At 40.3% G+C, this 21,304-nt stretch overlaps 1 protein-coding gene across 4 annotated transcripts in view; it reads right to left on the reverse strand.

The window, feature by feature from the left end:
- Positions 1-4,049: 4,049 nt before the first annotated feature.
- The window catches only part of NF1 (neurofibromin 1), a 93,327-nt gene continuing 76,072 nt past the window's right edge, over positions 4,050-21,304 (reverse strand). For 2 of the 4 annotated variants that reach the window (XM_084299769.1, XM_084299767.1), the window contains 8 exons: positions 20,327-20,449; positions 19,496-19,623; positions 18,657-18,757; positions 17,090-17,232; positions 16,251-16,297; positions 15,240-15,456; positions 13,184-13,234; positions 4,050-9,004 (listed from right to left, as the gene is read on the reverse strand). In XM_084299769.1, coding sequence (XP_084155895.1) covers positions 8,862-9,004; positions 13,184-13,234; positions 15,240-15,456; positions 16,251-16,297; positions 17,090-17,232; positions 18,657-18,757; positions 19,496-19,623; positions 20,327-20,449 — 953 coding nt within the window. In that variant the 3' untranslated portion in view covers positions 4,050-8,861. The remainder of the gene's footprint in view (positions 9,005-13,183; positions 13,235-15,239; positions 15,457-16,250; positions 16,298-17,089; positions 17,233-18,656; positions 18,758-19,495; positions 19,624-20,326; positions 20,450-21,304) is intronic. The other 2 variants (XM_084299770.1, XM_084299768.1) reach the window with 1 other exon arrangement.

The raw sequence follows: 21,304 nt of genomic DNA on the forward strand, positions 1-21,304 counted from the left end.
GGGGCATTTCCTCGGCATAACTAATGGGATGGCCGGAGTTAGAGCCGCTCGGCTGTTTGTTTACGCGTGTAGCAGCGAGCGGTGCGTTAGAGAGCGGGAATGAGTGGCAGAAAACTCACAGAGGTGTCTCAGCAGGGCTGTCAGCCCCCAAGCGCTGCTCTGTGAAGAGCTCCCGGTTTGCCCAAATCTTTGTGGGGAGGGCAGTCGGAGATGAATGCTGAAATCTGCTTACAGGCCATAAAACGTGCCGCCCGAGGTGAAGAACATGCCACAGCGTTGAGACTTTGCCCTTTTAATGTCCTTAATCTGCAGATCATATGCTGAGAATGCCGTTAACTGACGGCCATCCTTGGCTGTTACGGTTGGGCAATTCAGGCGTTTATGGTGCCTGATCATAAGATATTAAATTTATCAAAGGTCACAAAGTGTCAGACCTGGTGATTATAAACACTAAGCTTTTGGGACAGAAAGGGTATCTTTCTCTGCATGCAGTACATAGCTGAGCCCTTATAGCAAAATCCACCAAATTTACTGTAGGGAAACCAAAAATATGCTCTCTTGAGTAATAATGTTATAATGATAAGTCAAATAGAGCAAACACTGCTAAAAGAAGGAATAACCGCTTCCGTGTCTGACAAGTCACGGTCCTACAGAAACAGGCCGTGTCTCTGAATTTTTCATGAGTGGGCAGCAGGTCTCTAGGCTGCTAGTTCAACCTTCATGATGATTTAAAAAGCAAACAAATGTTCCTGGTAAGAAAGATTGGCACCATATGAAATAAAAGGAGTACTGAAAATGAGAAAGGAACAGGTAAGCACCCTCAAGGCCAATTTATTCTTGCCTTCTTTACCTGTGCCTTTGTTGTAAATTACAGGTCTACCCATTAACATCTCAAACAGAACTGGAAAAGTAAGGCCAACAGAAGCGTACTTGCTAAATTTCTTTGTAGGGTGTTTGATGAATCCTCAGAGTGCTGGAGCAGGTTCCTTGCTCTCAGGTGAGCCTGCTTTCATCTGGCCGAGCCCGCACACTCCTGTCAGCAGCGCTGGGTGCGCTGTGCCAACGCTGCAGGTCCCTGCTCACACGGCCACGAGGGACCCCTCAGGCCTGAGCAGCAGCAGCAGAGCTGCCGTGGAGCGAGGCTGCATTGCCTCTGCCAGCCTCTGCGTGGGACTGGCTTGGAGCAGCACGGCTGTCTTTGCGCTGCCATTGATGATGGGTATGCCCTTCAGAAGGTAACTTTTCCTTCTTCCAGGAACTACGTGAGACCAGGAGTTAAAAACAGGGATGGGCCTGGCTGGAGGGAGAGCAGAGGAGAATCAGACCTGGAGGACAAGATGCAGTGCAGCTTTCTGAAGGACAGAATATGCAGAACTGGTGACAGCCTCTTCTCTTTCCGTGAGCAGCTTTTCATGTAAGTAACCCATAGCGCAGCAGGATTCAGCAGCACCAACAAGGCCTTTGTGTTTGATCCCTGTTTCACAGAGACCTAGATGCCAAGTGTTTTGGGCAAATATAAAAGTTCCTCCCCTTGTTTTGCTGTCCTTCCACCTCAGTGGCCTCACGCCTGTTTGCACTGTGGGGCCTTTATGCCTTTGTATGTTTTGCATTGCTCTGAACCAACCTCTTTGGCTCACAGCCACTTTGTGCCCTGTGTCTGGCCCGTGTTCAGTCATGCCTGTGTGTAGACGGGTGGGTGGGTCCTGCAGACTGTGCAGAGCTCTTCCCTGCACCCTTTTTGCATGTGCCGTCACTGTGAGGAGCTGAAGGCCTCGCCTTTCACTTGCCTGGCACTGCACGAAATGCACCGCAGGCCTCTTTCTGAGAATGGCTTGCAGTGAGCTCTAGGAGAGGTTGGGAGCAGTTAGTAAACGGAAACAGACTCCCCAAGAAGGGGAGGGAACCCTGGCTGATAGTGCAGGTAGGGAGGGCACAGCCAGCACGTGAAGGCACTTGAGAGAAAGCAAATTAAGGTAAAAGGAATGGAGCCCGGGACAGGTAGGGCAGAGGCCATCACTGCCCCACTGACCTGGCATCTTATATCTGTATCTTGAACCGAAGTAGCCTCAGGAGGCTGAGGCAATAAGCTAGAGCGTGGAAAACTCAGTCCCAGTCAGGTCTGTCTCTGATCCGCCTGTTCAGGACCCAGCCACGTCATTTACCTGTAGCTTCCAAGGCCGTGGTCGGCACAACCAATTTGTGTTTGGCTCAAGAAAGCCGTTCTATGGAGCACCCAGATCTCCTGTGCAGAGCTTGTTCTCTTAAGAATGCTAACCAGGGGTAGCAGCAGTGGAGTAGACCTAAGGTTTCTGAAGGACAGTGTGCTATGAGAAAAAAAATTGTTTTAATGGATCAGTGGGAGTTGCTTGAACATAGAGTTACTTGTCAGTATTTATAGTTTTATCATTTGACTAAGCCTAAAGATGTAGTTGCCAGACTTTTTTTTCCATTACTGCTTTGAACAGCAAGCTTGTACTTGTTTTAACAAGTCACATCACAGGAGGCATTATTCTACGCTCGCCACCCACACAACCCTGGGATTTACTTTCATTTGAGAACTCGTTAAGCGTACCAGCAGTCACCCAAAGCAACCAATGTTCCAAGACACACAGGATTCACACATATAAATCATGAGTTTTACTGGTGGAAAGAGAACACGGTTGCTTTGAAAGGGAATGGTCAGTAGCAGTCGCCATAACAGGAGACTGGCTTTAGTTTTTACTTCTGTGACACTGTGTGCCTGGGCACATTAAATCTATTTAGGTTCACGTGTTTTGTGCCCATCTTTAAAATCCAGATGGACCTAAGGGGAGGAAAGAAAAATAAAAAGCATTTGACAATCGTGCAAGTGACCGACTTGCAGTAGAATTCAACCCTATGGGAGGATGTACAGGACCAGATTTTACCCGTATCTCATGCACGTGGGCATTTTTCTGAAGTAGCTTTTAACCCAGAACAGTATCTGGTCGTGGCAACAGACAGCTCCAAGCCATTCTGGGGTCAGCCGACTGCAGCAAAGAACGACACCCTCTCCCCCCAGCCCTCAGCAGCTTACTATGACAGATAGGATGGCGCCTTCCCTTTCCGTCCGATGCCTTTTCTTAAACCAGCTGCTCGCAGTTGTGAAGCAGCCTGAGATGGGGCTAATCCTGGCAGTTACCTTCAGACATACCTGCCTCAGCGCAACATTTGTGCCTATGTGTGTTACCTGGTTGTTTTTGTGTGGCCAATAGACACATGTAGGGGAGACAAAGACAAAGCTTGTGTTTTCTCACTGTTTGCACTAATCTCGGGGTTCATTTAGAGACCAGAAGTCTACTTTATTGCGTGTGTGAAGAGAGGGTTCTTGACACTGTTTGGTTAGGCAGCAAATGTGAATCCAAGAGCTCCTCTAAGACAGGAGTTCAGAGACTGCTGCTCGTCTATTCCTGCAGTCTCTGCTGGCCCCAGGAACGTGGCAGTGAGGCAGCTGAGCCATACACGCCTGCACGACTGGTTGTACTTCCAACTGAGCAGGCTTAATAATGTATTTATTATGCAGGAACAATAAGACGTCTTAGAAGTCAATGCAGTCACACTTTGTGTTTTTACATCCTTTTATGATTCAGAAAGCCAGAATGTAAGTACTTACACATTTTTAATAGGAAAGTAATACAGTCTCCTAAAAGGAAAAATAGATTTGAGTATCATAAAAGTTGCCTGACAGTTGAAACTTCAGGCTTCTAAGCTAGAAAAAGCCCAGATGGACAAATTATAATGAAATGTTCTTTAAAGACCAAGTAGCTGTTTTATTAAAATATTGAATTTACATTTAAAAAAGAAATATTCTGCTTATTTCAGTTACGATCATATTATTGAAGTGATGTGAAATTCATGACAGTGGGCTTTATTCTGTCCAAATTCTGTCCTCAGTTATCTGCTGGCAAACAATTTTTTGTTGTTATTTAGGACCATGCAAGATCACACACACAGAAGCACATTTGTCTGGAAAGAGAAATCCAAGACAATGGATTTCAAACTTGATTCTAGTTTTCCCCAGTGTGGCTTTTCAAATCTCAATTTCAAACCCATCCAACTATCACTGCTCCAAGAAACAGGAAAAGGAGTTCAGAATACACCGACCTTATCCCATACCACAAGTGAATGACCTTCGAACAACTTGAAGCAGGTTGAATTTACATTTTACTTCAAAAAAAGGGAACGTACATACATGAGGGGGGAGTGGGGTGAACAACAATTATCAGAAACCAGGTTTCTACCATTTTTGCCTACAGTTACCAACTGTGTTTGAATCAGCATGGCTCTTGCCTGCTGATGCACAATTGCTTGCGCTATGAACAGGCTTGTGAATCAAGGAAACATTTTCAAAGTTGAGGCCCAAATGGAAATAGTAAGATATCATACACAGTGTAGGTTTATAGTACACAGCATTTTTTTTTTTAAATGATGTAACGCAACAGCAGGAAGGAGAAGTAGTAGTTAACAGTTACTAACACTAGAATAATCAAATTTGTATGTTATACATATACAGCAACTAACTGCTTTACAAAAAAAGCAAAATAATACAATATATTGTCACATGTATTTACAGTGTAGTAAATATACTTTTCTGTCAAATTTTACACAAAAAAACTATTTACAGGTGAATATACTGCATTAAAAAAAATTGTGGGACCAACACTAAAAGTGACTTTTTGTGGTAAGTTTGTTGCATAACAGTAAGACGTGCTTCATTACATTTGGAAAAATTAACCTTAGAACGAAACAAAAAGCCCTAAAACCTACAACCCAGTTAGGAATAGAGCACTGGAATGCTCCCAGGTGCTCAGTCCAAAATACTTATTTGAAATGTTTCCTGTTCTTGGAAACCTCATGCACATTAAAGCAGAAACATCGGCATAATTAACAGGTAGGTTATGCACTATTCAAATACTACTGAATTATTTTTAAGTCAGGGAAAATACAAACACAAAATGTTAATCATCTTTACAGTACTGTACTGTAGTTAGTGCGTAATGGATAGCATGTTCTAAAACAGGGGTGTCAAACATACAGTCCCCATTATGTAGTTATATGGTCCACGTGTTAAAATCAGATTTTTCTGAAATTAAGTTTTCATTTTAAAGTACACAGACCCCATGGCTGCAGAGGTAATCTTCAAACCGTGACTAAGGTAACCCATGCAGTGGTGAGTGCCCTGTAGTCTGCAGGCTGCCTGAAGCAGTGACTGGAAGGTGTGAGCTCAGTCTCCCACTTCTTAGATCAGGTTTCAAGCCTGAAGCATCAGCAGCAGCAACCAACTGCTGATCACTAAGGTCAATGGAGTGACAGGATGGGGAGCGAACTGAAGCAGGCTGGACTGGGAATGGAGAGTGGTGCTCAGGGAAGGAAGCAGAGCAAGGTGCGGAACATTCAGAACAGGAAAAGGGAACAAATAAAGAAGGCTGTGAAAAAGAAACCAAACAGGCAAGGTAACAGCAAGGGCTACTACAGGGAGCAGGCTTTCTAAGTGATGAATGATAAGGCACTGAACAACCAGTTACTAACTAAAGTTTAATTATTAAAGAAAGGCCGTGTTTTCCCCCTTGATCTAAGCGCGAACTTCCTGAATACTGGCACTGGGAGATTACTTTGCTGTGTATCAGGGCACACACGGCCCTGAATTAAATCTTGGCCCTAGACTGTGGCCACCTAGAGTGGCCATTGCTGCGTTCAGCTCTGCAGCCCCCAAATTAAGACAGACTTGGACCTCTCGGAGCAAGTCCAAACGAGGGACAGGAAGATGATCAGAGGGTTGGAGCATCTCTCTCTCCTATGAAGACAGGCTGAGAGAGCTGGGGGTGTTCAGCCTGGAGAAGGCTGTGGGGAGACCTTACAACAGCCTTCCAGTATTTAAAGGGGGCCCACAGGAAAACTGGGGAGGAACTCTTTGTCAGGGAGTGTAGTGGTAGGACATGAGGGAATAGTTTTAAACTAAAAGGGGAGATTTAGATTAGATATAAGGAAGAAATTCTTCACTGTGAGGGTGGTGAGGCACTGAACAGGTTGCCCAGAGAAGCTGTGAATGGCCCAGCTCTGGAAGTGCTCAAGGGCAGGCAGGACAGGGCTTTGAGCAACCTGATTTAGTGGGAGGTGCCCCTGCCCATGGCAGGGGGTTGGAACTGGATGTGCTTTAAAGGTCCCTTCCAACCCAAACCACTCTATGATTCCATGACTATAATTACACCAAAATTCACCTCTCTTTACCTAACACGTTTGACACCCCTGCTCTAAAAAGTTCAGGTCCTCTCACTGAACTATGCAGTGAAAAAATTAAATGACTCCCCTACCTTCCAAAATATAGAACAAATTAAATTGTATTGACTTGCTTTATATTTTTTTAATTTTTTTTTTCAGCCAGGACTGAGAGCTTCTAGTTCTAGTTCTCACACAAAAGGTGATTTTAATAATTGTCCATTTTGATTTTGCATTACTTGTATTTCTAAGACTGCTTAATTCTATTTTAATGACACCTTTTTTATATAAGCAATGCAAAATACTGGAAGAGTTGCAATGTACTCAGTCCTAACAAAACTGATTTGGTAGTTCATCTGGAATTATTTCTTTTTAAAGAAAATTCGCTCATGGGAGGAAACTGAAAATTACCTTTTCCTACCAGCAAATTACAAGATATTATTTTTTCTTCCAACCTATGGCAAGAACAAGTCTTCAGGCTTCAACAATTCATTGTCTTCATTAAAATGGAAAGGGTTGGAATTAGCTTGGTTCAGTATAACCAAGAGCAAACTGACAGTGACACCAAAGGCAGCTATTAGCAATTTGATGTATGAGATGAGAAAGGTTTTTAAATCAGTGACTCCCCAAATTACAAATGCATAGCAGCTTAAAAACATGGCACGAGTCACTGCTCTATTCCTAAATTCACTTCTAGCCTCATAATCCCTTTCATAGATCTGTATCAGTTCAGTAATCATGTTTCTACTGCAGCTTCTACACAATCGAGAAGAAAAGATTTGGTTAATTGCACAAGTCTTAATATTTTCCAATGTATCTATTTCAAGATCGCTAATTCTACTTTTTCCTCTTGTTTTGGCAAACTATTTGCATATTAAGTTTGTGTTCATAGTTCTTCCAGGACTGTAAACGAATTAAAAAAAATTAAGTTGTTATTTTATGAATCAATACAATAAAGGCATTTTTATTTACATAAATGTTACATTGTTACTGTGTGGATACATGTGAATTACGTGCTATATCAATACAATCTGAACACTTAATTGTACCATTCTCTAACAATTTAGCTGTGGAGTTTGATTTACTGAAAGCCACTAATAAAATTACACTAGAGGATTTCCTTTTTATTATATAGTGGATATTTTTTTCTCCTTTAAAGCCACTTATAAATTGTTAATTTCTAACATACAACAGGGATCTCAAACTAGGAAGTACAGCTGTTGTTAGCAGTAGATATACTTAGCCCTAAGATGAGCACCTGGATGACAGGCCTTTTTGTCAGAATTTCTGTTCACCGCTGAGATCCAACACTCCGCACGTTTTCAGTCCGTGCAGGTAGCATCTGTAGCACCCAGTGCCACATCTTTACATGTCACTCAGCATAGCAGCATATTATCACAGTCATCCATTGCTAATACACTACTGTGGCTGACAAGTGATACTGTGGCTTTCACAGTGATAGCAATTTCAGTTTTGTATAACCCCCAAGTACGAACCCTTGCAAACTGAACCCCCTTGAAAGTTCTGCAAGACAGGTTTGACTGCAAACGTCTGTACTGATACCAGAAATTGCACTGCAAACATTCAAACGTAACCTGGATTTGACAAAGTGTCAGTTATTTTTTAAGTTCATGTACCTTAAGCAAACATTACTGTTTTTATGTCACTGCTTGGGCAGCGCAAAAGCAGCTTTGCCAAAAAACCTCCCAGAGCTGGAAGTTAATTCATAAAATTTTCCCCTCCATACCCCAATGGTTTTTCTGCCAGGAATTTCTTGAAGGTGCATATTGGTGGGAAGGGCAAAACTAAAGTATAGGCTAAATGGAAGAAAGAAGCAATATGTTTTCAACATTGCTACAATGACACCATAATAGTCAGTTTGTGATGATTTTCTTTCCACTATCCAACCTTCTTTAGTGCAGTTAAAGTACAGCAAAAAAAAAAAATTGCTTTGGAAAAAAGCCAGTTTGTCCAGTCTGGTCCATATACAGTCCAAGTGTGTGAAGCTATGGTCTGGGGAATGAAGAGACTCATGCGGCCTCCTTGTCCTCTTTAAATTTATTGCTAATTACTAGAAATTTAATCTAATCAACCACTTCTGGTTAAGCTCATTGTACTGCGGCTATCGTAAGTTTCTTTTAAGCATGGTAAAAAAAAGTCCACAGCTAAAAATCCTACAGGTTTGAATTAAAACCAGAATTATAGGAACTTCCCCGGCTCATAAAGCCACTACCTTGACAAGTGTGCAAACAGGATTAAGTATTAACACTTTCCTTCAGAGAAGAAACAAACAAGGCATATCACAGAAGCAAGGTAGAACCGTCTATGGAAAATGGCTTTCATATTTGGACAAGATACTGTACTGCAGTGTTAAAGAACTCCACGCTTTCTTCGGCTACAAAGTCCGTCAGGATCTATAAGCGGTTCTGAAACACTGGCTTAAATCAAAAACAGAAGTAAAGAAAAAGGCATTAAAATTCAGGCAATGTTTCAGGAGTTGATCATCTGGCAACATGGCTGACAGGATGGGAACTTTAAAAATTAAGTGCAGCATCACAACTGGTGGGGGGCCCTTTGCAAGAGGCCCACGTACGTCAGTCAGTTTCAAAAAAAAACAAACCCAAATTTCACACAATCTTTTTAATGCTGTGACGTTTCAAGCTGCCAGCACTTCGCTGCTTTTGCACCTGGCTGGCGGAGCCGTGGCGCATCCTCCCGCTGTTGGCGTGGCCGGCGGTGGGCGAGAGCTCCACGTTCTCCTTGTCGATCCCTGGGGAAATACACAGACGGAGGTTAGCCCCGCTTTGCCCACCCTGCGGCTTAATGCTCTAAGGACAGATACTTCTGCAAATAAACAGGTTAGCATGTAGGCACCTATGTGGTACAACAAACTATGACGTCTCTGACGCCAAAATAAAGGCATCGCAGGGTGCACGGAGCCCGCGCCTGCCAGGCAGCGCCCTCCGGACCACGCAACGGCCAGGTACCGGCGACACGGTGACGGTCGGTGACGCTGTGCTCGAGACACGGCCCAGTTCTGCCATGCGTACAGGTGGCGGTGCGGAAACAGCCCTTCGTAACGCAAGCGACCAGCGGTGCTGCCCTAGCTGGGAAAGCACTTCAGACATCTGAGGAACAATTTATTAAAAAAAAACAAAAACAAAAACAAAAACGAAAAAACTTGTAACTGTTATAGCAAGACATAACACAGCCTTACTGGTGATGACGACTCGTAAATGAGAGATCTGATACAGCTGATTTACTGCAGTTCTGTAATATGAAAAATCATTTTTTCAGGATCAAACGTACGACTCTCTGCTCAGGGAACGCACAGCCTCTGACCTGACCAAACACCTCCATGTGCTAACTTTTTTTTTAAGCTGCAGACTGGATTTGTTAGTTCAAGCTGCGTCCAAGAATAAAAGACAAAATACTTCCACAGACACGGGCTGATTTCTTTCAATACGTCACAACACTATGAAAATACACAGGGGTTATGAAGTGGTCACTGAATCCATCGAGTCATCTCTAGCCAAAGAGAAATAGCAATTTTATTTAATATTGGAAATAGCACATATATGCGTAAAGAAAAAGGAGATGATCGATATGATTTAGATGCATGCACATCAGAGATGCACTGAATTGCCCAGTCTGGGAAATTGCTAAATTTTCTTCTCAGAACCTACTTATTAAAAAGATGCTTTAGGTAGGCATTATTCATCTACTTAAGCTGAATGTGCATTAAGGATCTGAAGATGAATTTCTTCTTTTGTCACTCTAACAAGAACATCCTTGACAAAGCGTGCTGCCATCAGCAGCGGGCCTTTCCGTTCTCCAACAGTCTGTCAAGTAGTACCATTAAAATCAAGTTCTAACAGTATCATATTTGCAAGGTTTCCAGCTGTTTGAAATTGCACTGTAACAACACCTGACATGTAGAACAACCTGGGGAGAAAGGGATGCATTTCGGATGGCCATTTAAATACCTTCGGAACTGCCTGATCTGAAGACCATTACAGAATCCCATTTTCTCATTCACAATTTGTTCCAGGCACCAGTCACCTACATGTAATAGCAATCGAAATGCAAATATTTGAAAATAGGTGCTAAGCACATGCAAAGTAGCTTGTCCTAACTTCTTATCTACTGCGTGCCACAGCACAACCTGGGCAGTAAAACCAGTGTGCAAATCCAGAGTGAACCGAACGGAGACGTGCGACATCTGCACTTCAATACTGCTGTTCGGTTTACCTATACACATATATTGTAACCATAAATATATACTGACATTCATAGTGACAACAAAAATCACTGCAAATACGCTTGGAAGCTCGCTCGTAACCAAGAGGCCGGTGAGATCCCGGTCAGAGCACTCCATTTCGGCAGCTGACGACCCCCTGCAGCCGACGGCAGCGTCAGCACCTCCCTGCGGACACAGCTCCTCCTTCGCAGAAGGGACACACTCCAAAATGCTCATTGGTAGAATGTACCTGGGTACTTGAAATAAAATACTCCATACATAACCCCAAAAAGAAGCCCTCCTAAATTAAGAGTAAGGAAACACTAGGGCCAGAGCTTGGAGACCATTTGCATCATCCCTTTTGGAGACCGCTCTGGTAAACAAGGCTTTCCAGCTAGCTAAGAAAGTCTTGTTTGACAAATTGATTTAAAAACATAACTGGAGATCTGCACTGAATGCTTCATAAAGTTACACCAAGTCTGTACAAATGAAACAAGTTCACTGTCTTTAGGCACCTACAGAGGGAAGGCACACTGCAAAGTGCATGGAAAGAGCCTGCCTGAGAGAGACGGGCAGTTCGTGCCTGACTTGGATGCGCAGCGCTGCTGCCGTGGGGCTCTTACCAGTGCAGACCCTTGCCTTAATAAGACATTAGCGGTCACAGGGCTGGAATACGGTTTTTAGTATCTGCCAGTTGAGATATGATTACAATTAAAATCATACACAACACTGATTCGATGCAGTTCTCAAAAGCCCAAGTTTTGCTGGGATATCAGGCTGGTTAGCTTGGCCTGGGAACAATCCCCTGGCTCAAGGCCTGCAGATGACCAGCTACATGTACTTACAGAACGGCCAGCCAGCAGATGAAGGGTTCTGCTCCATCCTCACAGCATCCGTATCACTACACATACTCACTGAAAACCCTAAATGCAAGGCCACACAGCCCTTTTCAGCTACAGTTTTGAGAACAACAAGCAAATTAAATTTAACTCAAGTTCGCAGTAGCAGAGGTTGATTCTTGCTACCAGGAAAGATTTGTGTGTATACAAGGACATCAAAATCCCCCCAGCACTGAGCCTTGGCTCAGAAAGAGAAAGACAAATGTAAGTATATGAAGTACAAATCAAGGTTTTAAGGACTGTCTCACTGCCTGTCAGGTATGGACAGAGGGGGTAAGTAGGCTTATTTTGGATACATCAGGAATAGAACTGATGCAGGTACTCACTTGAAGAGTTGAGAGTAGACACCAGTTATAATAATGATTTAAGCCCTGGCAAATCAAGAGGGGAAGAAAAAGAACCAAGAATTAACTTTAAACAAGAACAACTACAGAAGCAGCTTTCTAAGAAGGATATTACCAGGAAACACACAGAGAACAGGTGGGTCTGGCAATTTTAATGATGGCTGCTTCTGCAGAAGTGCAGCTTCCCCAGACAGAGGTAGGAGGAGGCTTACGGGGTACAAGATGAGGATGAAACCACAGACAAGATTTATACCCAAGTGCATATACCTTTCCTAGAAGCCTCAAATGTTCTCTGCAGGCCAAGGTAACTCTTACTATGCTGTGCTAAAAGAATCACGTGAAACAACGCTCCAGAACAAACCCCATCAGTGTGAGCTTAACGCTGACATACAACAACACGTGAAAGCCTTGGGTTATGAGCCCTTACTCTACCACCTTTGGACAGTCTGTCATTTAAAGATATAAATCTAAGACTTGGGCTTAGCGCAGACATACTTCCCATCAATTATTACTTTTATGATGATTCTACTTCAAGTTAATCATTCGTGTAGCAATATCTTTGTGTAGCTGTCACATTACTTCTGCAACAAAATGATTGTCTGAGGCATGTTTAACAACACCAAACACTTACAGTACACGTGCAGCACTGGGATGAATAGCAGGAATGGTATTTTAATGGGAGAAGCTCGAAGTACAACCAGCAGCAAAAGTTAGGATGTCTGACAGCAAATAAAAAGGTTAGAGCAAAATCCTATTACTACAAATTATATCTTCCATACTTTTACACCTCATTCCTGTAAGAGATTGATTCTCATCGGCATGAGCAAGAAGAGCAAATACACTCCACTATTCCACAGTCACAGGGAAAAAAAAAACTCCAGCCAGAAGCTGCCTGCGGGCTGTCATCCTTCCACTCCCTGTGTGGGTGTGAGCTTACAAAAGTCACAATCTATGATGAGAATAGGAAGCAACCCACGGGTGTAAGTAAAAAAAAGTCTTCTGCAGCTTTTTTCTTTTTATATATATATTTCTCCATATAGAAGCAGAAATCAAATGGTGTTGATGAGTATCCATTTTAGTGAGCCTCTTTCAATTTAGTCCAAACAACTTATGCCTGCTTTCTGGTGGCGTGCAACTGAAGCTTCAGAGGAAGTCATCTTTAACATTACAGCTAATCTGAGGCAGTTTTACATTTTACCTTAATACCTGCAACAGAATAATTTTGCATACCAAGATTCCACTTCTTTATTACCAAATTTATATTATCCTTAAACACATTAATGACTTTTTTTGTCTGCTACATCATCAAATGTTATCAGCATCACACAAGAAATTCAGCAGCTTAGCTCTTATACTGAAGCCATTCCCGTGTTCAAAGGATTAGTAAACTACTTCTCATGCCACAAGCCCAACCCTAAAGCAGATCAAGCAGTATCTCGTGCAAATATGATGGAAGTAGAGTGTACCTTGATGAGGAAGCTGCATGAAAACTGCAGATTTAGAGCAAGGCAGAGAAGCTTCACAGACACAGAATGAAAGAAAAACCATAAGTGAATAATGTCCATGACACGGGGAAGGGGAGGGGGTGGAGATGCCGACAGACAAAACATTTATAAACAACCTTGCCTATGTGTTTCCAGATGCAATAAATATTATTTTTCATGTTATCTGCAATTTAATATATTTCTTAGCATAACAAAAAAAGTACTTGGATGTAAGTTGTTTGTTTGTTTGTTCATTTTTTAAACTCGGTGTGACCAAGTAACTCAGCACTGCTAAAGACCTGATTTTCTTGTTCAGTCATTCTCAAATCAGAGTGAGCGGATGGCAGGTCTGCATTCCATATTAGTCCCATAGTTGCCGTGCTGTTTTAAGAAATCCTGCAGCCCACATTTACTTCATATTCTATAATTCTTTTACCAAAGATTTTTATCTTGGCAGATATGCTTACTCCCTCATTCTTGTCTCTACAGTGAGGAGAGAATGAATAAACACCACCATCAGTGTACAAGAACACAGAAGTCTTGTATGCAGCAATGGAGCTGTATAAAGTGCCAGAAGACCAATTACATTTTTAATAAAATTAAGCAGCTTAAAAAGCAAAGCATGCAAAGTTGCCCTGGTTAACATAACACTTTAAACTAGTGAAACTGTACATTGACTAAGGTGGAACAGTATAATAAATGTGGGATGGAGGAGCAGGATGAAATGCCCCATGTTGTGACCCGGCCCACAGTTTCAGAAAGCTGGAGATCCCCTGATCTTTGACCAAGGCTTTGCACTGAAATTGCTAGAATGAATCAAGAAAGATCAAACAAATAAGACAGACACTAAAAACCAGTGAAAGATGATGGGAAAATAATCAGTCAACACAAGACTTTCATAAAATAGTAAATCACTTAAGGCGGTTTCTCACTAGCCTGAAATACCTTTACAGGCAGACTCCTTATGAAGATGCCTCCAGTGTGGTTACTCAAAAATGGAACCATTAGAAAGTTTTTGCCTATATGCAATTTACAGCGTATCTGTGTTCTTAGTACAAGACTACAGAAAATGAATACAAAGCAATACTTTATTCTATTTAAACAATCCGAAATTTAAGTTTTAATAAATTTAAATGTATGACCTCCTGTATCTGCCAAAAATCTTGTTAAAATGTTCCTGTTTAAAATACTGCTTAAAAAAAATACCTGAAGTCAAGAGATACAAACCTGCAAATCCACTTTCTAACCTTTTGAAGGAATTCAAGACTATTCAAATAAGTAGTCTTCATAGGCTGTACTTCATTACAATTTATAACTGTTGGAGTTGCCACTGATGCTACATTTACACGGGAAGAGGCTGTCCACAATGTACTTATTTTCACATTGATGGCCATCTGTATTTTTCCTCCTTTAGTTTTATCCTTCTGCCTGTTCTAACATCACAGATAATTTTTAGCTGTATGCTAAATGAGAATGTTTCTATCAAACCACCTTCCTTTTCCATAACCTGGTTGTTAACTAACCCTAACAGAGTGCAGGTATGGATAATGCAGAAATATTTCTCTATACAGGATGAATTGCATGATAACACAGCAGTTGCATTATGCCTTTGTAACAAATAAATGACACCGTAAAATAGTAATCTGCAAAGCTTCTCCAACCTCAACTTTTACCTGTTCTTACTGCTCAAATCAAATGGGATGCCAGGAATGCAAAACAAGGCAACAGTACCATGGCCACAATGACACAAAGGTCTCCTCTAAGCTAAAGTGCCATTACTTAAGTAGCAGAAAGAGAAGTAACAGCTGTGGAAAATACCCTTCACATTTTTTCTCCTCATTTCAGATGAATTTATTTAATATAATAAATCATCCTGAGTTGGAGGAACGGGAAAACAAACAGTTTAATATTCATTTGACTCAATAATGCAATGATGCATAAAAGCACCCCAAAAGACAATGAGACTGAGCACTTGGCTGCATAAACAGTAAATTCAATAAATTCCCCTTACCTATGTAGTATCACAACAGCTACTGACCTGGGGAGTGCTGGGAAGTTGCGAGCGAGGTCATAGAATTGGAAAGGTTAAGGTTAGCAGTAATGCTAAGTTGGCTCTGCACTGCAGGAGGATATGGAGATGTGGGTGTCAGGAGAGATTCTTCACTGGTTTCCTCATCAATTCCAGGCAAATACGTGTCAATCAAGGCATCAAGAAACTTCACTATGAGTTCAGCATAGTCTGGGATTTGTGTTTGCTGTGGGTGATGGGGGAAAAAAAGATTGATTCCTTTCCTTCTACTTTTCTGTCAATATGAGCTTTGCCCCAGAACTCACTCTAAGATTACGCTGGTTTTGCCTGGAAATTTTAAAAAGCGTCTGAGGTAAGTATAAGCAAGAACTGATTTGTGGTCTTTTCCAGATTAATCTAAATGTACTTATTAAAGATCACTTGTAGGTGTGATTTCAGTACTGCTGGGAACTACAAAGCCAGAAAAGTTTCACTCATTAAGTGCCACAGATACCCAAGCCTAACAGATTATTAATGCCCCACACTCATTACTCATGCCCCATAACTGAACATCCAGAACGCTGCCTATCCTGCTCATCTACTTCTTGTTACAATACTAGAGGGAACAGATAGCAGTACAGATGGTAAATGCTTTTATTTTTTCTGTCGTAACATAAAATTTATTCTTATGGAATTATAACTCTTATCAATTTAATTCCTTAAACTGTAAGACAGAGATGATAAACTAAAGAGTTTCTGAATGACGTACATGTAGTGAACTTAGGAATGCTGGAAAGGTGCATTTACACACCTGACTGCTTGTAGCCAGCTTTGGTTAAGTTAACTTTACTGTGTCTATGAAAATATCCACTGCAGGTTAGAAAACTGTTTTAGACACAGAAGTGAGCCTTATGGTACTAATTGCTCATATCAACTCTGTAATTTACCATTTATCTGCACCCCTCCTGGAGCATCAATGTTCTTTATAAAGAGAACAAGGGTAAAACACTGATGAACTTACATACAGCATACTATTCTTACCTTAGAAAATGGGCCAGCAAACCTCCATAACCCATTAAATCCAAAACCTACAACAACAAATTGAATGTTACCACAAAAACACAGTTCTCAGTTGACAGAAAACAACTAGAAACTGTACATGGAGGATTACCTGGATTTACTTCAGCATGGAAATTCAATATTTTACTTGGAGACTGAAAATACTAAATTTTTGTCCAAACTGAATGAGATAAAATGATGGAATTCTAATTTATTAGATACATGGGTTAAAAAGCCTCAAAATCTCAGAACTGTCATGCAGTAAATTCTTGATATTTTAAAAAGTAAATTTAACCTGTGAATATGTATCTCATTTTGGAAATTATATCAACACATTTTTTTCTCAATAGTCATCTGTTTCTTATGAATCTTCCTGGAGAGTCTTTGATTAAGGATCATAAAAAATATTTAGGTTTTAAGTGCTCAAGCGTCACATGAAAGGGAAGCTTAGGTGTTAAAAAACAAATGTTGCTCTATAAAATTTACCCATCATTAAATCAACCCATAACTTAAAAGGTTAACTTAAAGATCACCATTCATCACCACCGTATAATTTGGTTAGTGGAAACAGAATACTGAGTATTATACTTTTAATAGCTGGTGCATAACTACAAAAACCAGTTTTAATGGTCATGTCAGTAGCTGTTTTTTTAATATGCAAACGCTTAACTATTATTTGGCTTTATGAAGTTGGAGAGCATCCACAAAGCAAAGCTGACTTGCTGTTTCATTAAGGCTGCAATAATTCAGAAACTTTTCATTAGCACATCTAACTTAAAATTCAGCAGTTTAAAAAATAAATAAATAAATAAAATATTTACTTTGTAGATAAGAAGTTTGGTATTGGGGTGGAGACTCTTCATGGTAGACAACACTCTGAACAATCCCATGAATTGGATTCAACAAATTCGGATCCTGGCACAGTGACAAAAGGGTATTGATCTTGGAATCCAATAAATTATGCCTAAAGAAAAGAACAGTGGCTTATTTTTTTTTTCCCACAAAATAAGAATACAGTTTACAACTACTTTAAAAAACAGCAGTTAAAGTGGGATTTTCAAAAGTTCAGTGATTTTAGAAGTAGAATGCAGCAAGGATGTTAAGAGGAATAACACTTCCGAAAATTTGTAGTAACAACAGGACCCATCAGAGCATTCTCTTTTCCTAGCATTTTATATTGCAAATATGTTTATCATTTTCAACCAAAAAAATCATTCCCTGGATTTGTGCGCATGTCAAAGGTGAACTTTCAAAGCAGTTTTGTAAACTTGCAAGGGTACTGCCTCATTTGAGCTCCCTTGCAGAACTCAGGCTTTGATCACACTATTACTGCACTAGATCATGCCCATCAAGCTTGACAGTCAGTTTAAGCCTACACAGAAGAGGACAGAACAACATCGTATGTTAAGCTCACCCCATGATTTAACGGAAGAAAAAAACAAAACAAAACAAAAAACAACTTATAACTTGGGCACTAACAATACAGGCAATTCAAGCTACCTCTGTGTTGACCCTTTAAGACATCATGAGCTCAGAGAAATCCCCGTAATGGGAAAGAGGGCTGTCTATGCAAGGCTTCCTAATAGCATTTTTTCTTTTGAAGCAAAATGCCTGTTCTTTACAAATGTGATTTCAGTAACTCACAGAACTTGTTTATATTCTGACTATTATTTTATAAAACCAGAAAAAGGTACCATTATTTCAAAATCATGCATCAGTCAGTTTTAAAAGTCTCCTCACTTTACCTTCTGATAGCTGGGTTTCCCTTGTATATATTGCCTGTAGTGAATACTACTTTTAACCTATATCTAAAGAGATGCATTAAAGAGTACGTTGAACCACACTTTAAATCAGTTTTTTTGGGTTACTTATTTAAAAAAAAAAAAAAAAAATCTGAGTCTAACCAGTACAAAAATAGTACCTAAGAGACACTACATATAGACTTCTATAGAAAACTATACGACTACATTGAAACATAATTTGACTCCCTACAGTAACAAGTAAGTGATAAAGCCATGCTGAGCCACTAGAACAATGGCAGCAGTGATGCTGAAAGCTTTCAGGAGAACCTGATGTGCACAGCCCGGCTCCCTAGCAAGAGTGACACAGCGCTCTCCCACGCTCTGCCAGCCTGCCCAGAACCCGGCGCTGAGGAGTGCTTTGGGACCATCTGGAGCACTGCTATCTGAGGGTGCCTATTCTAGCATGAACATTATATTAATTTAACGTAGGGAAAAAAGGATAATTCCCAAATTGCAATGGACATTTGTCTCAACGAGGCAAGGACAGATTGCAGCTAGTAACCTGTGAATGAGAAGTACCTCATACGTGCTTGTCTGCTCCAGAGACTTTTTAAAGGAAGGCCAAGTCAGAGCTTCAGATACTTACACAACAGGAAAGACCTTTGGGAAGACAACACTGGCTTCTGCTAAATACTCGTACAGAATCCGCTGGTCAAACTCATCAGTAGTGTACTTCACTAACGTTGCCTATGATAATGTAAAGGATTAAATTAGCATGCTTTAATAGGAGAATTTGAGTAGTTACAGGCTTTTTTGTTTGTTTGTTGTTGTAGTTTCAGATTTTAGTACTTCTGGGTTGCAGAAAAAGCAGCACTACATAACATTAATTTGTCTTCCTTGGACATGGAAACAAGTGACTTCATGTCTTCGTGGGACACAACAAGAACAACTGGCAATAGCTTCTACTTTGGAAAAAAAAAAAAAGCTTTTTTTTTTTTTTTTTTTTTTTTTTTTTTTTTACAAAACTGCAACTGACTCTGTGAATTATAACAGGAATGCAAACTGTACCGGTGCATCTGACGAAAGCACTCTCATACTGGTAGCTACATTACTAGTTAGTCAAGTTTTAAATTGAATCATGCTGGAATTTCAAAAAACGTTCACTTAACTTTTAAAATATAATATGTGATACCTTCTTGCTATATAAAATTAGTTTATAAAACAAATCTGCAAGGAAAACGGATCAATTGTTGGACAAGTTCTGCAAAACAACAGGCTATTTGCTCTCATGCATTTTTCATGAATCACATTTATAAAAGTGATTCTTAGAAAGTCTGAAGAAAATTGACAAAAGTACAGATTTACACATTACACACTGATTCCGATCCACGTGAATTTAGAAACACTGCAAGGAACACACATGCTTCTTTGGAAGATATAAGAACATCAGAAAATAATACAATAATACACAGAAAAAAGGCTTACAAGAACTGTAAGCAGCAGTGCTTGAATTTTTGGGTCAGTCAGAACTTCTTCATCTAGGAGGACGTTTGACTCAGAAACAGAAACTTTTCGAAGATGTGGGTGTTGCTGTGGTGATATTCTCTGGGTCTCTGCCAGATAAAAAAGAGCAGCTCATCCAAAGAAAAATGTACCCAAACCAAAACAAAATTAGCTCTTGCACAACAAATTCAGTTATAGGCAAACTTCAAAGTTCAACAGAATTTTCATAAAGTATAAAAGCAACAATTATGCTGTAATACTAGCGGCGCTAGGCTGTCACATGGGATGTATTATCAAATGGTAAACAGTAACCCCAATTTCCTATTTAGTGAAATACAGGCCCAGGGGTGGTAAGTACCATATTCAGGGTCAGGCGGCAGACTGACATTAGATACAACAGAAGAACCCTGGTCTTGCATTGCAATTGGGGATGGGGGCACAGGAAGCAGATGTGGGAGAAGATGAAGAGAGGCATTCTAGGCATTATGTCACTTTTCATCTGCAAAAATTTGCAGCTAGGGCTTAGTAAGTCATAAAAAGTCAAATTTTACTTATTTAATTTCACTCCTGTATACAGTGCTTTGTAGCTGCCCCTTATTCTGTGTCTGCAAACTGAGCAACTCTAATTCCAATCTCAATTGCCAGTGATAAGGAAGACTGTATTCTCCACAAGCCATTATTAAGATATTTCTCCCTTACCTTGTAGTACCTTACCTAAGCAAATAAACACTGAATTTAGAAATAATCCTTTGTATATATATACAAAGCATTTATAATTAGTGTTATTCTGAAAGCGTTAGTCCTGTTTCTCACCCATTTCATAATCATTTTCGGCTACTCTCCTCATTTTGGGAGGCGTTGTGATTCCAGATTCCATGTCTTGCCTTTTAGGAGCCTTTGTGTCCGATATCAAATGGTCAAAACTTTTCCTTGTACCTAAAAACAATTTATCATGAAATTAAAAACATTAAACCTAAATCCATACACTTAAGTATTTCCAATTTTCTGGCCAAGCTATCCTATCTACAATATATTGGTAGGAATCTGGGGACATTTTCACCAGTTCCAGGGATGGTAAAGAAAATATGGTCACACCATGCCGCTCTCCATCACAATTTCCAAAATGCTTCACAATACATATGAGGATAGCATGCAATTTATTCCAGTATGTAAGCTGTGGGCATGCTATGGTTTCCTGGTCAACACATCACATTGAATAAACATGCCAAAATGTGATTACTGTAAAGAAAGCAGTAACAGGATTGTAATGAAAGAAATGTCCCTCTTCTTCCATATATGCCACAATGTAAAAGGGTAACCAGAAGTTATGAGAATGAACTCATATCATTTCTTTGATACTAAGACTTGCTTGTAAACATGATGCACTGAGAAGCCAAGTATAAAAGAAAAAAATGATTGCTTCCAAAACATCTAAAATGTTTTGGGACCATTTCTCCCACCGTAAAATAGAATACTCAATATAGCAACTAAGCTTAAGTACTCAGCTTCTTGGTTTTACTAACAGAGGGCTGGTGGCAGAAAATTAGCACTATGAACCTTTGGTATCTGGAATATCGTGGGTTTTTTTTGTTTGTTTGTTTGTTTTGCCTCTCCCCTCTCTGATCAAAAGAACTTAATTACTCCTCTCTATTTGCATTTTGTAGAAACTACATACATTCCTCTGACTTGGGAAAAAACACTTGAAGTCAGAACAAATACTGGTAAAATTTTTCTCTAATAACACTTCCTGGGGTATTCTGTAGACAAATTAGTAAATTAGGTATCTTAATA

This window comes from Netta rufina, assembly GCF_964035555.1.
Source record: "Netta rufina genome assembly, chromosome: 21".
In the NCBI taxonomy this organism is placed as follows: Eukaryota; Metazoa; Chordata; class Aves; order Anseriformes; family Anatidae; genus Netta; species Netta rufina.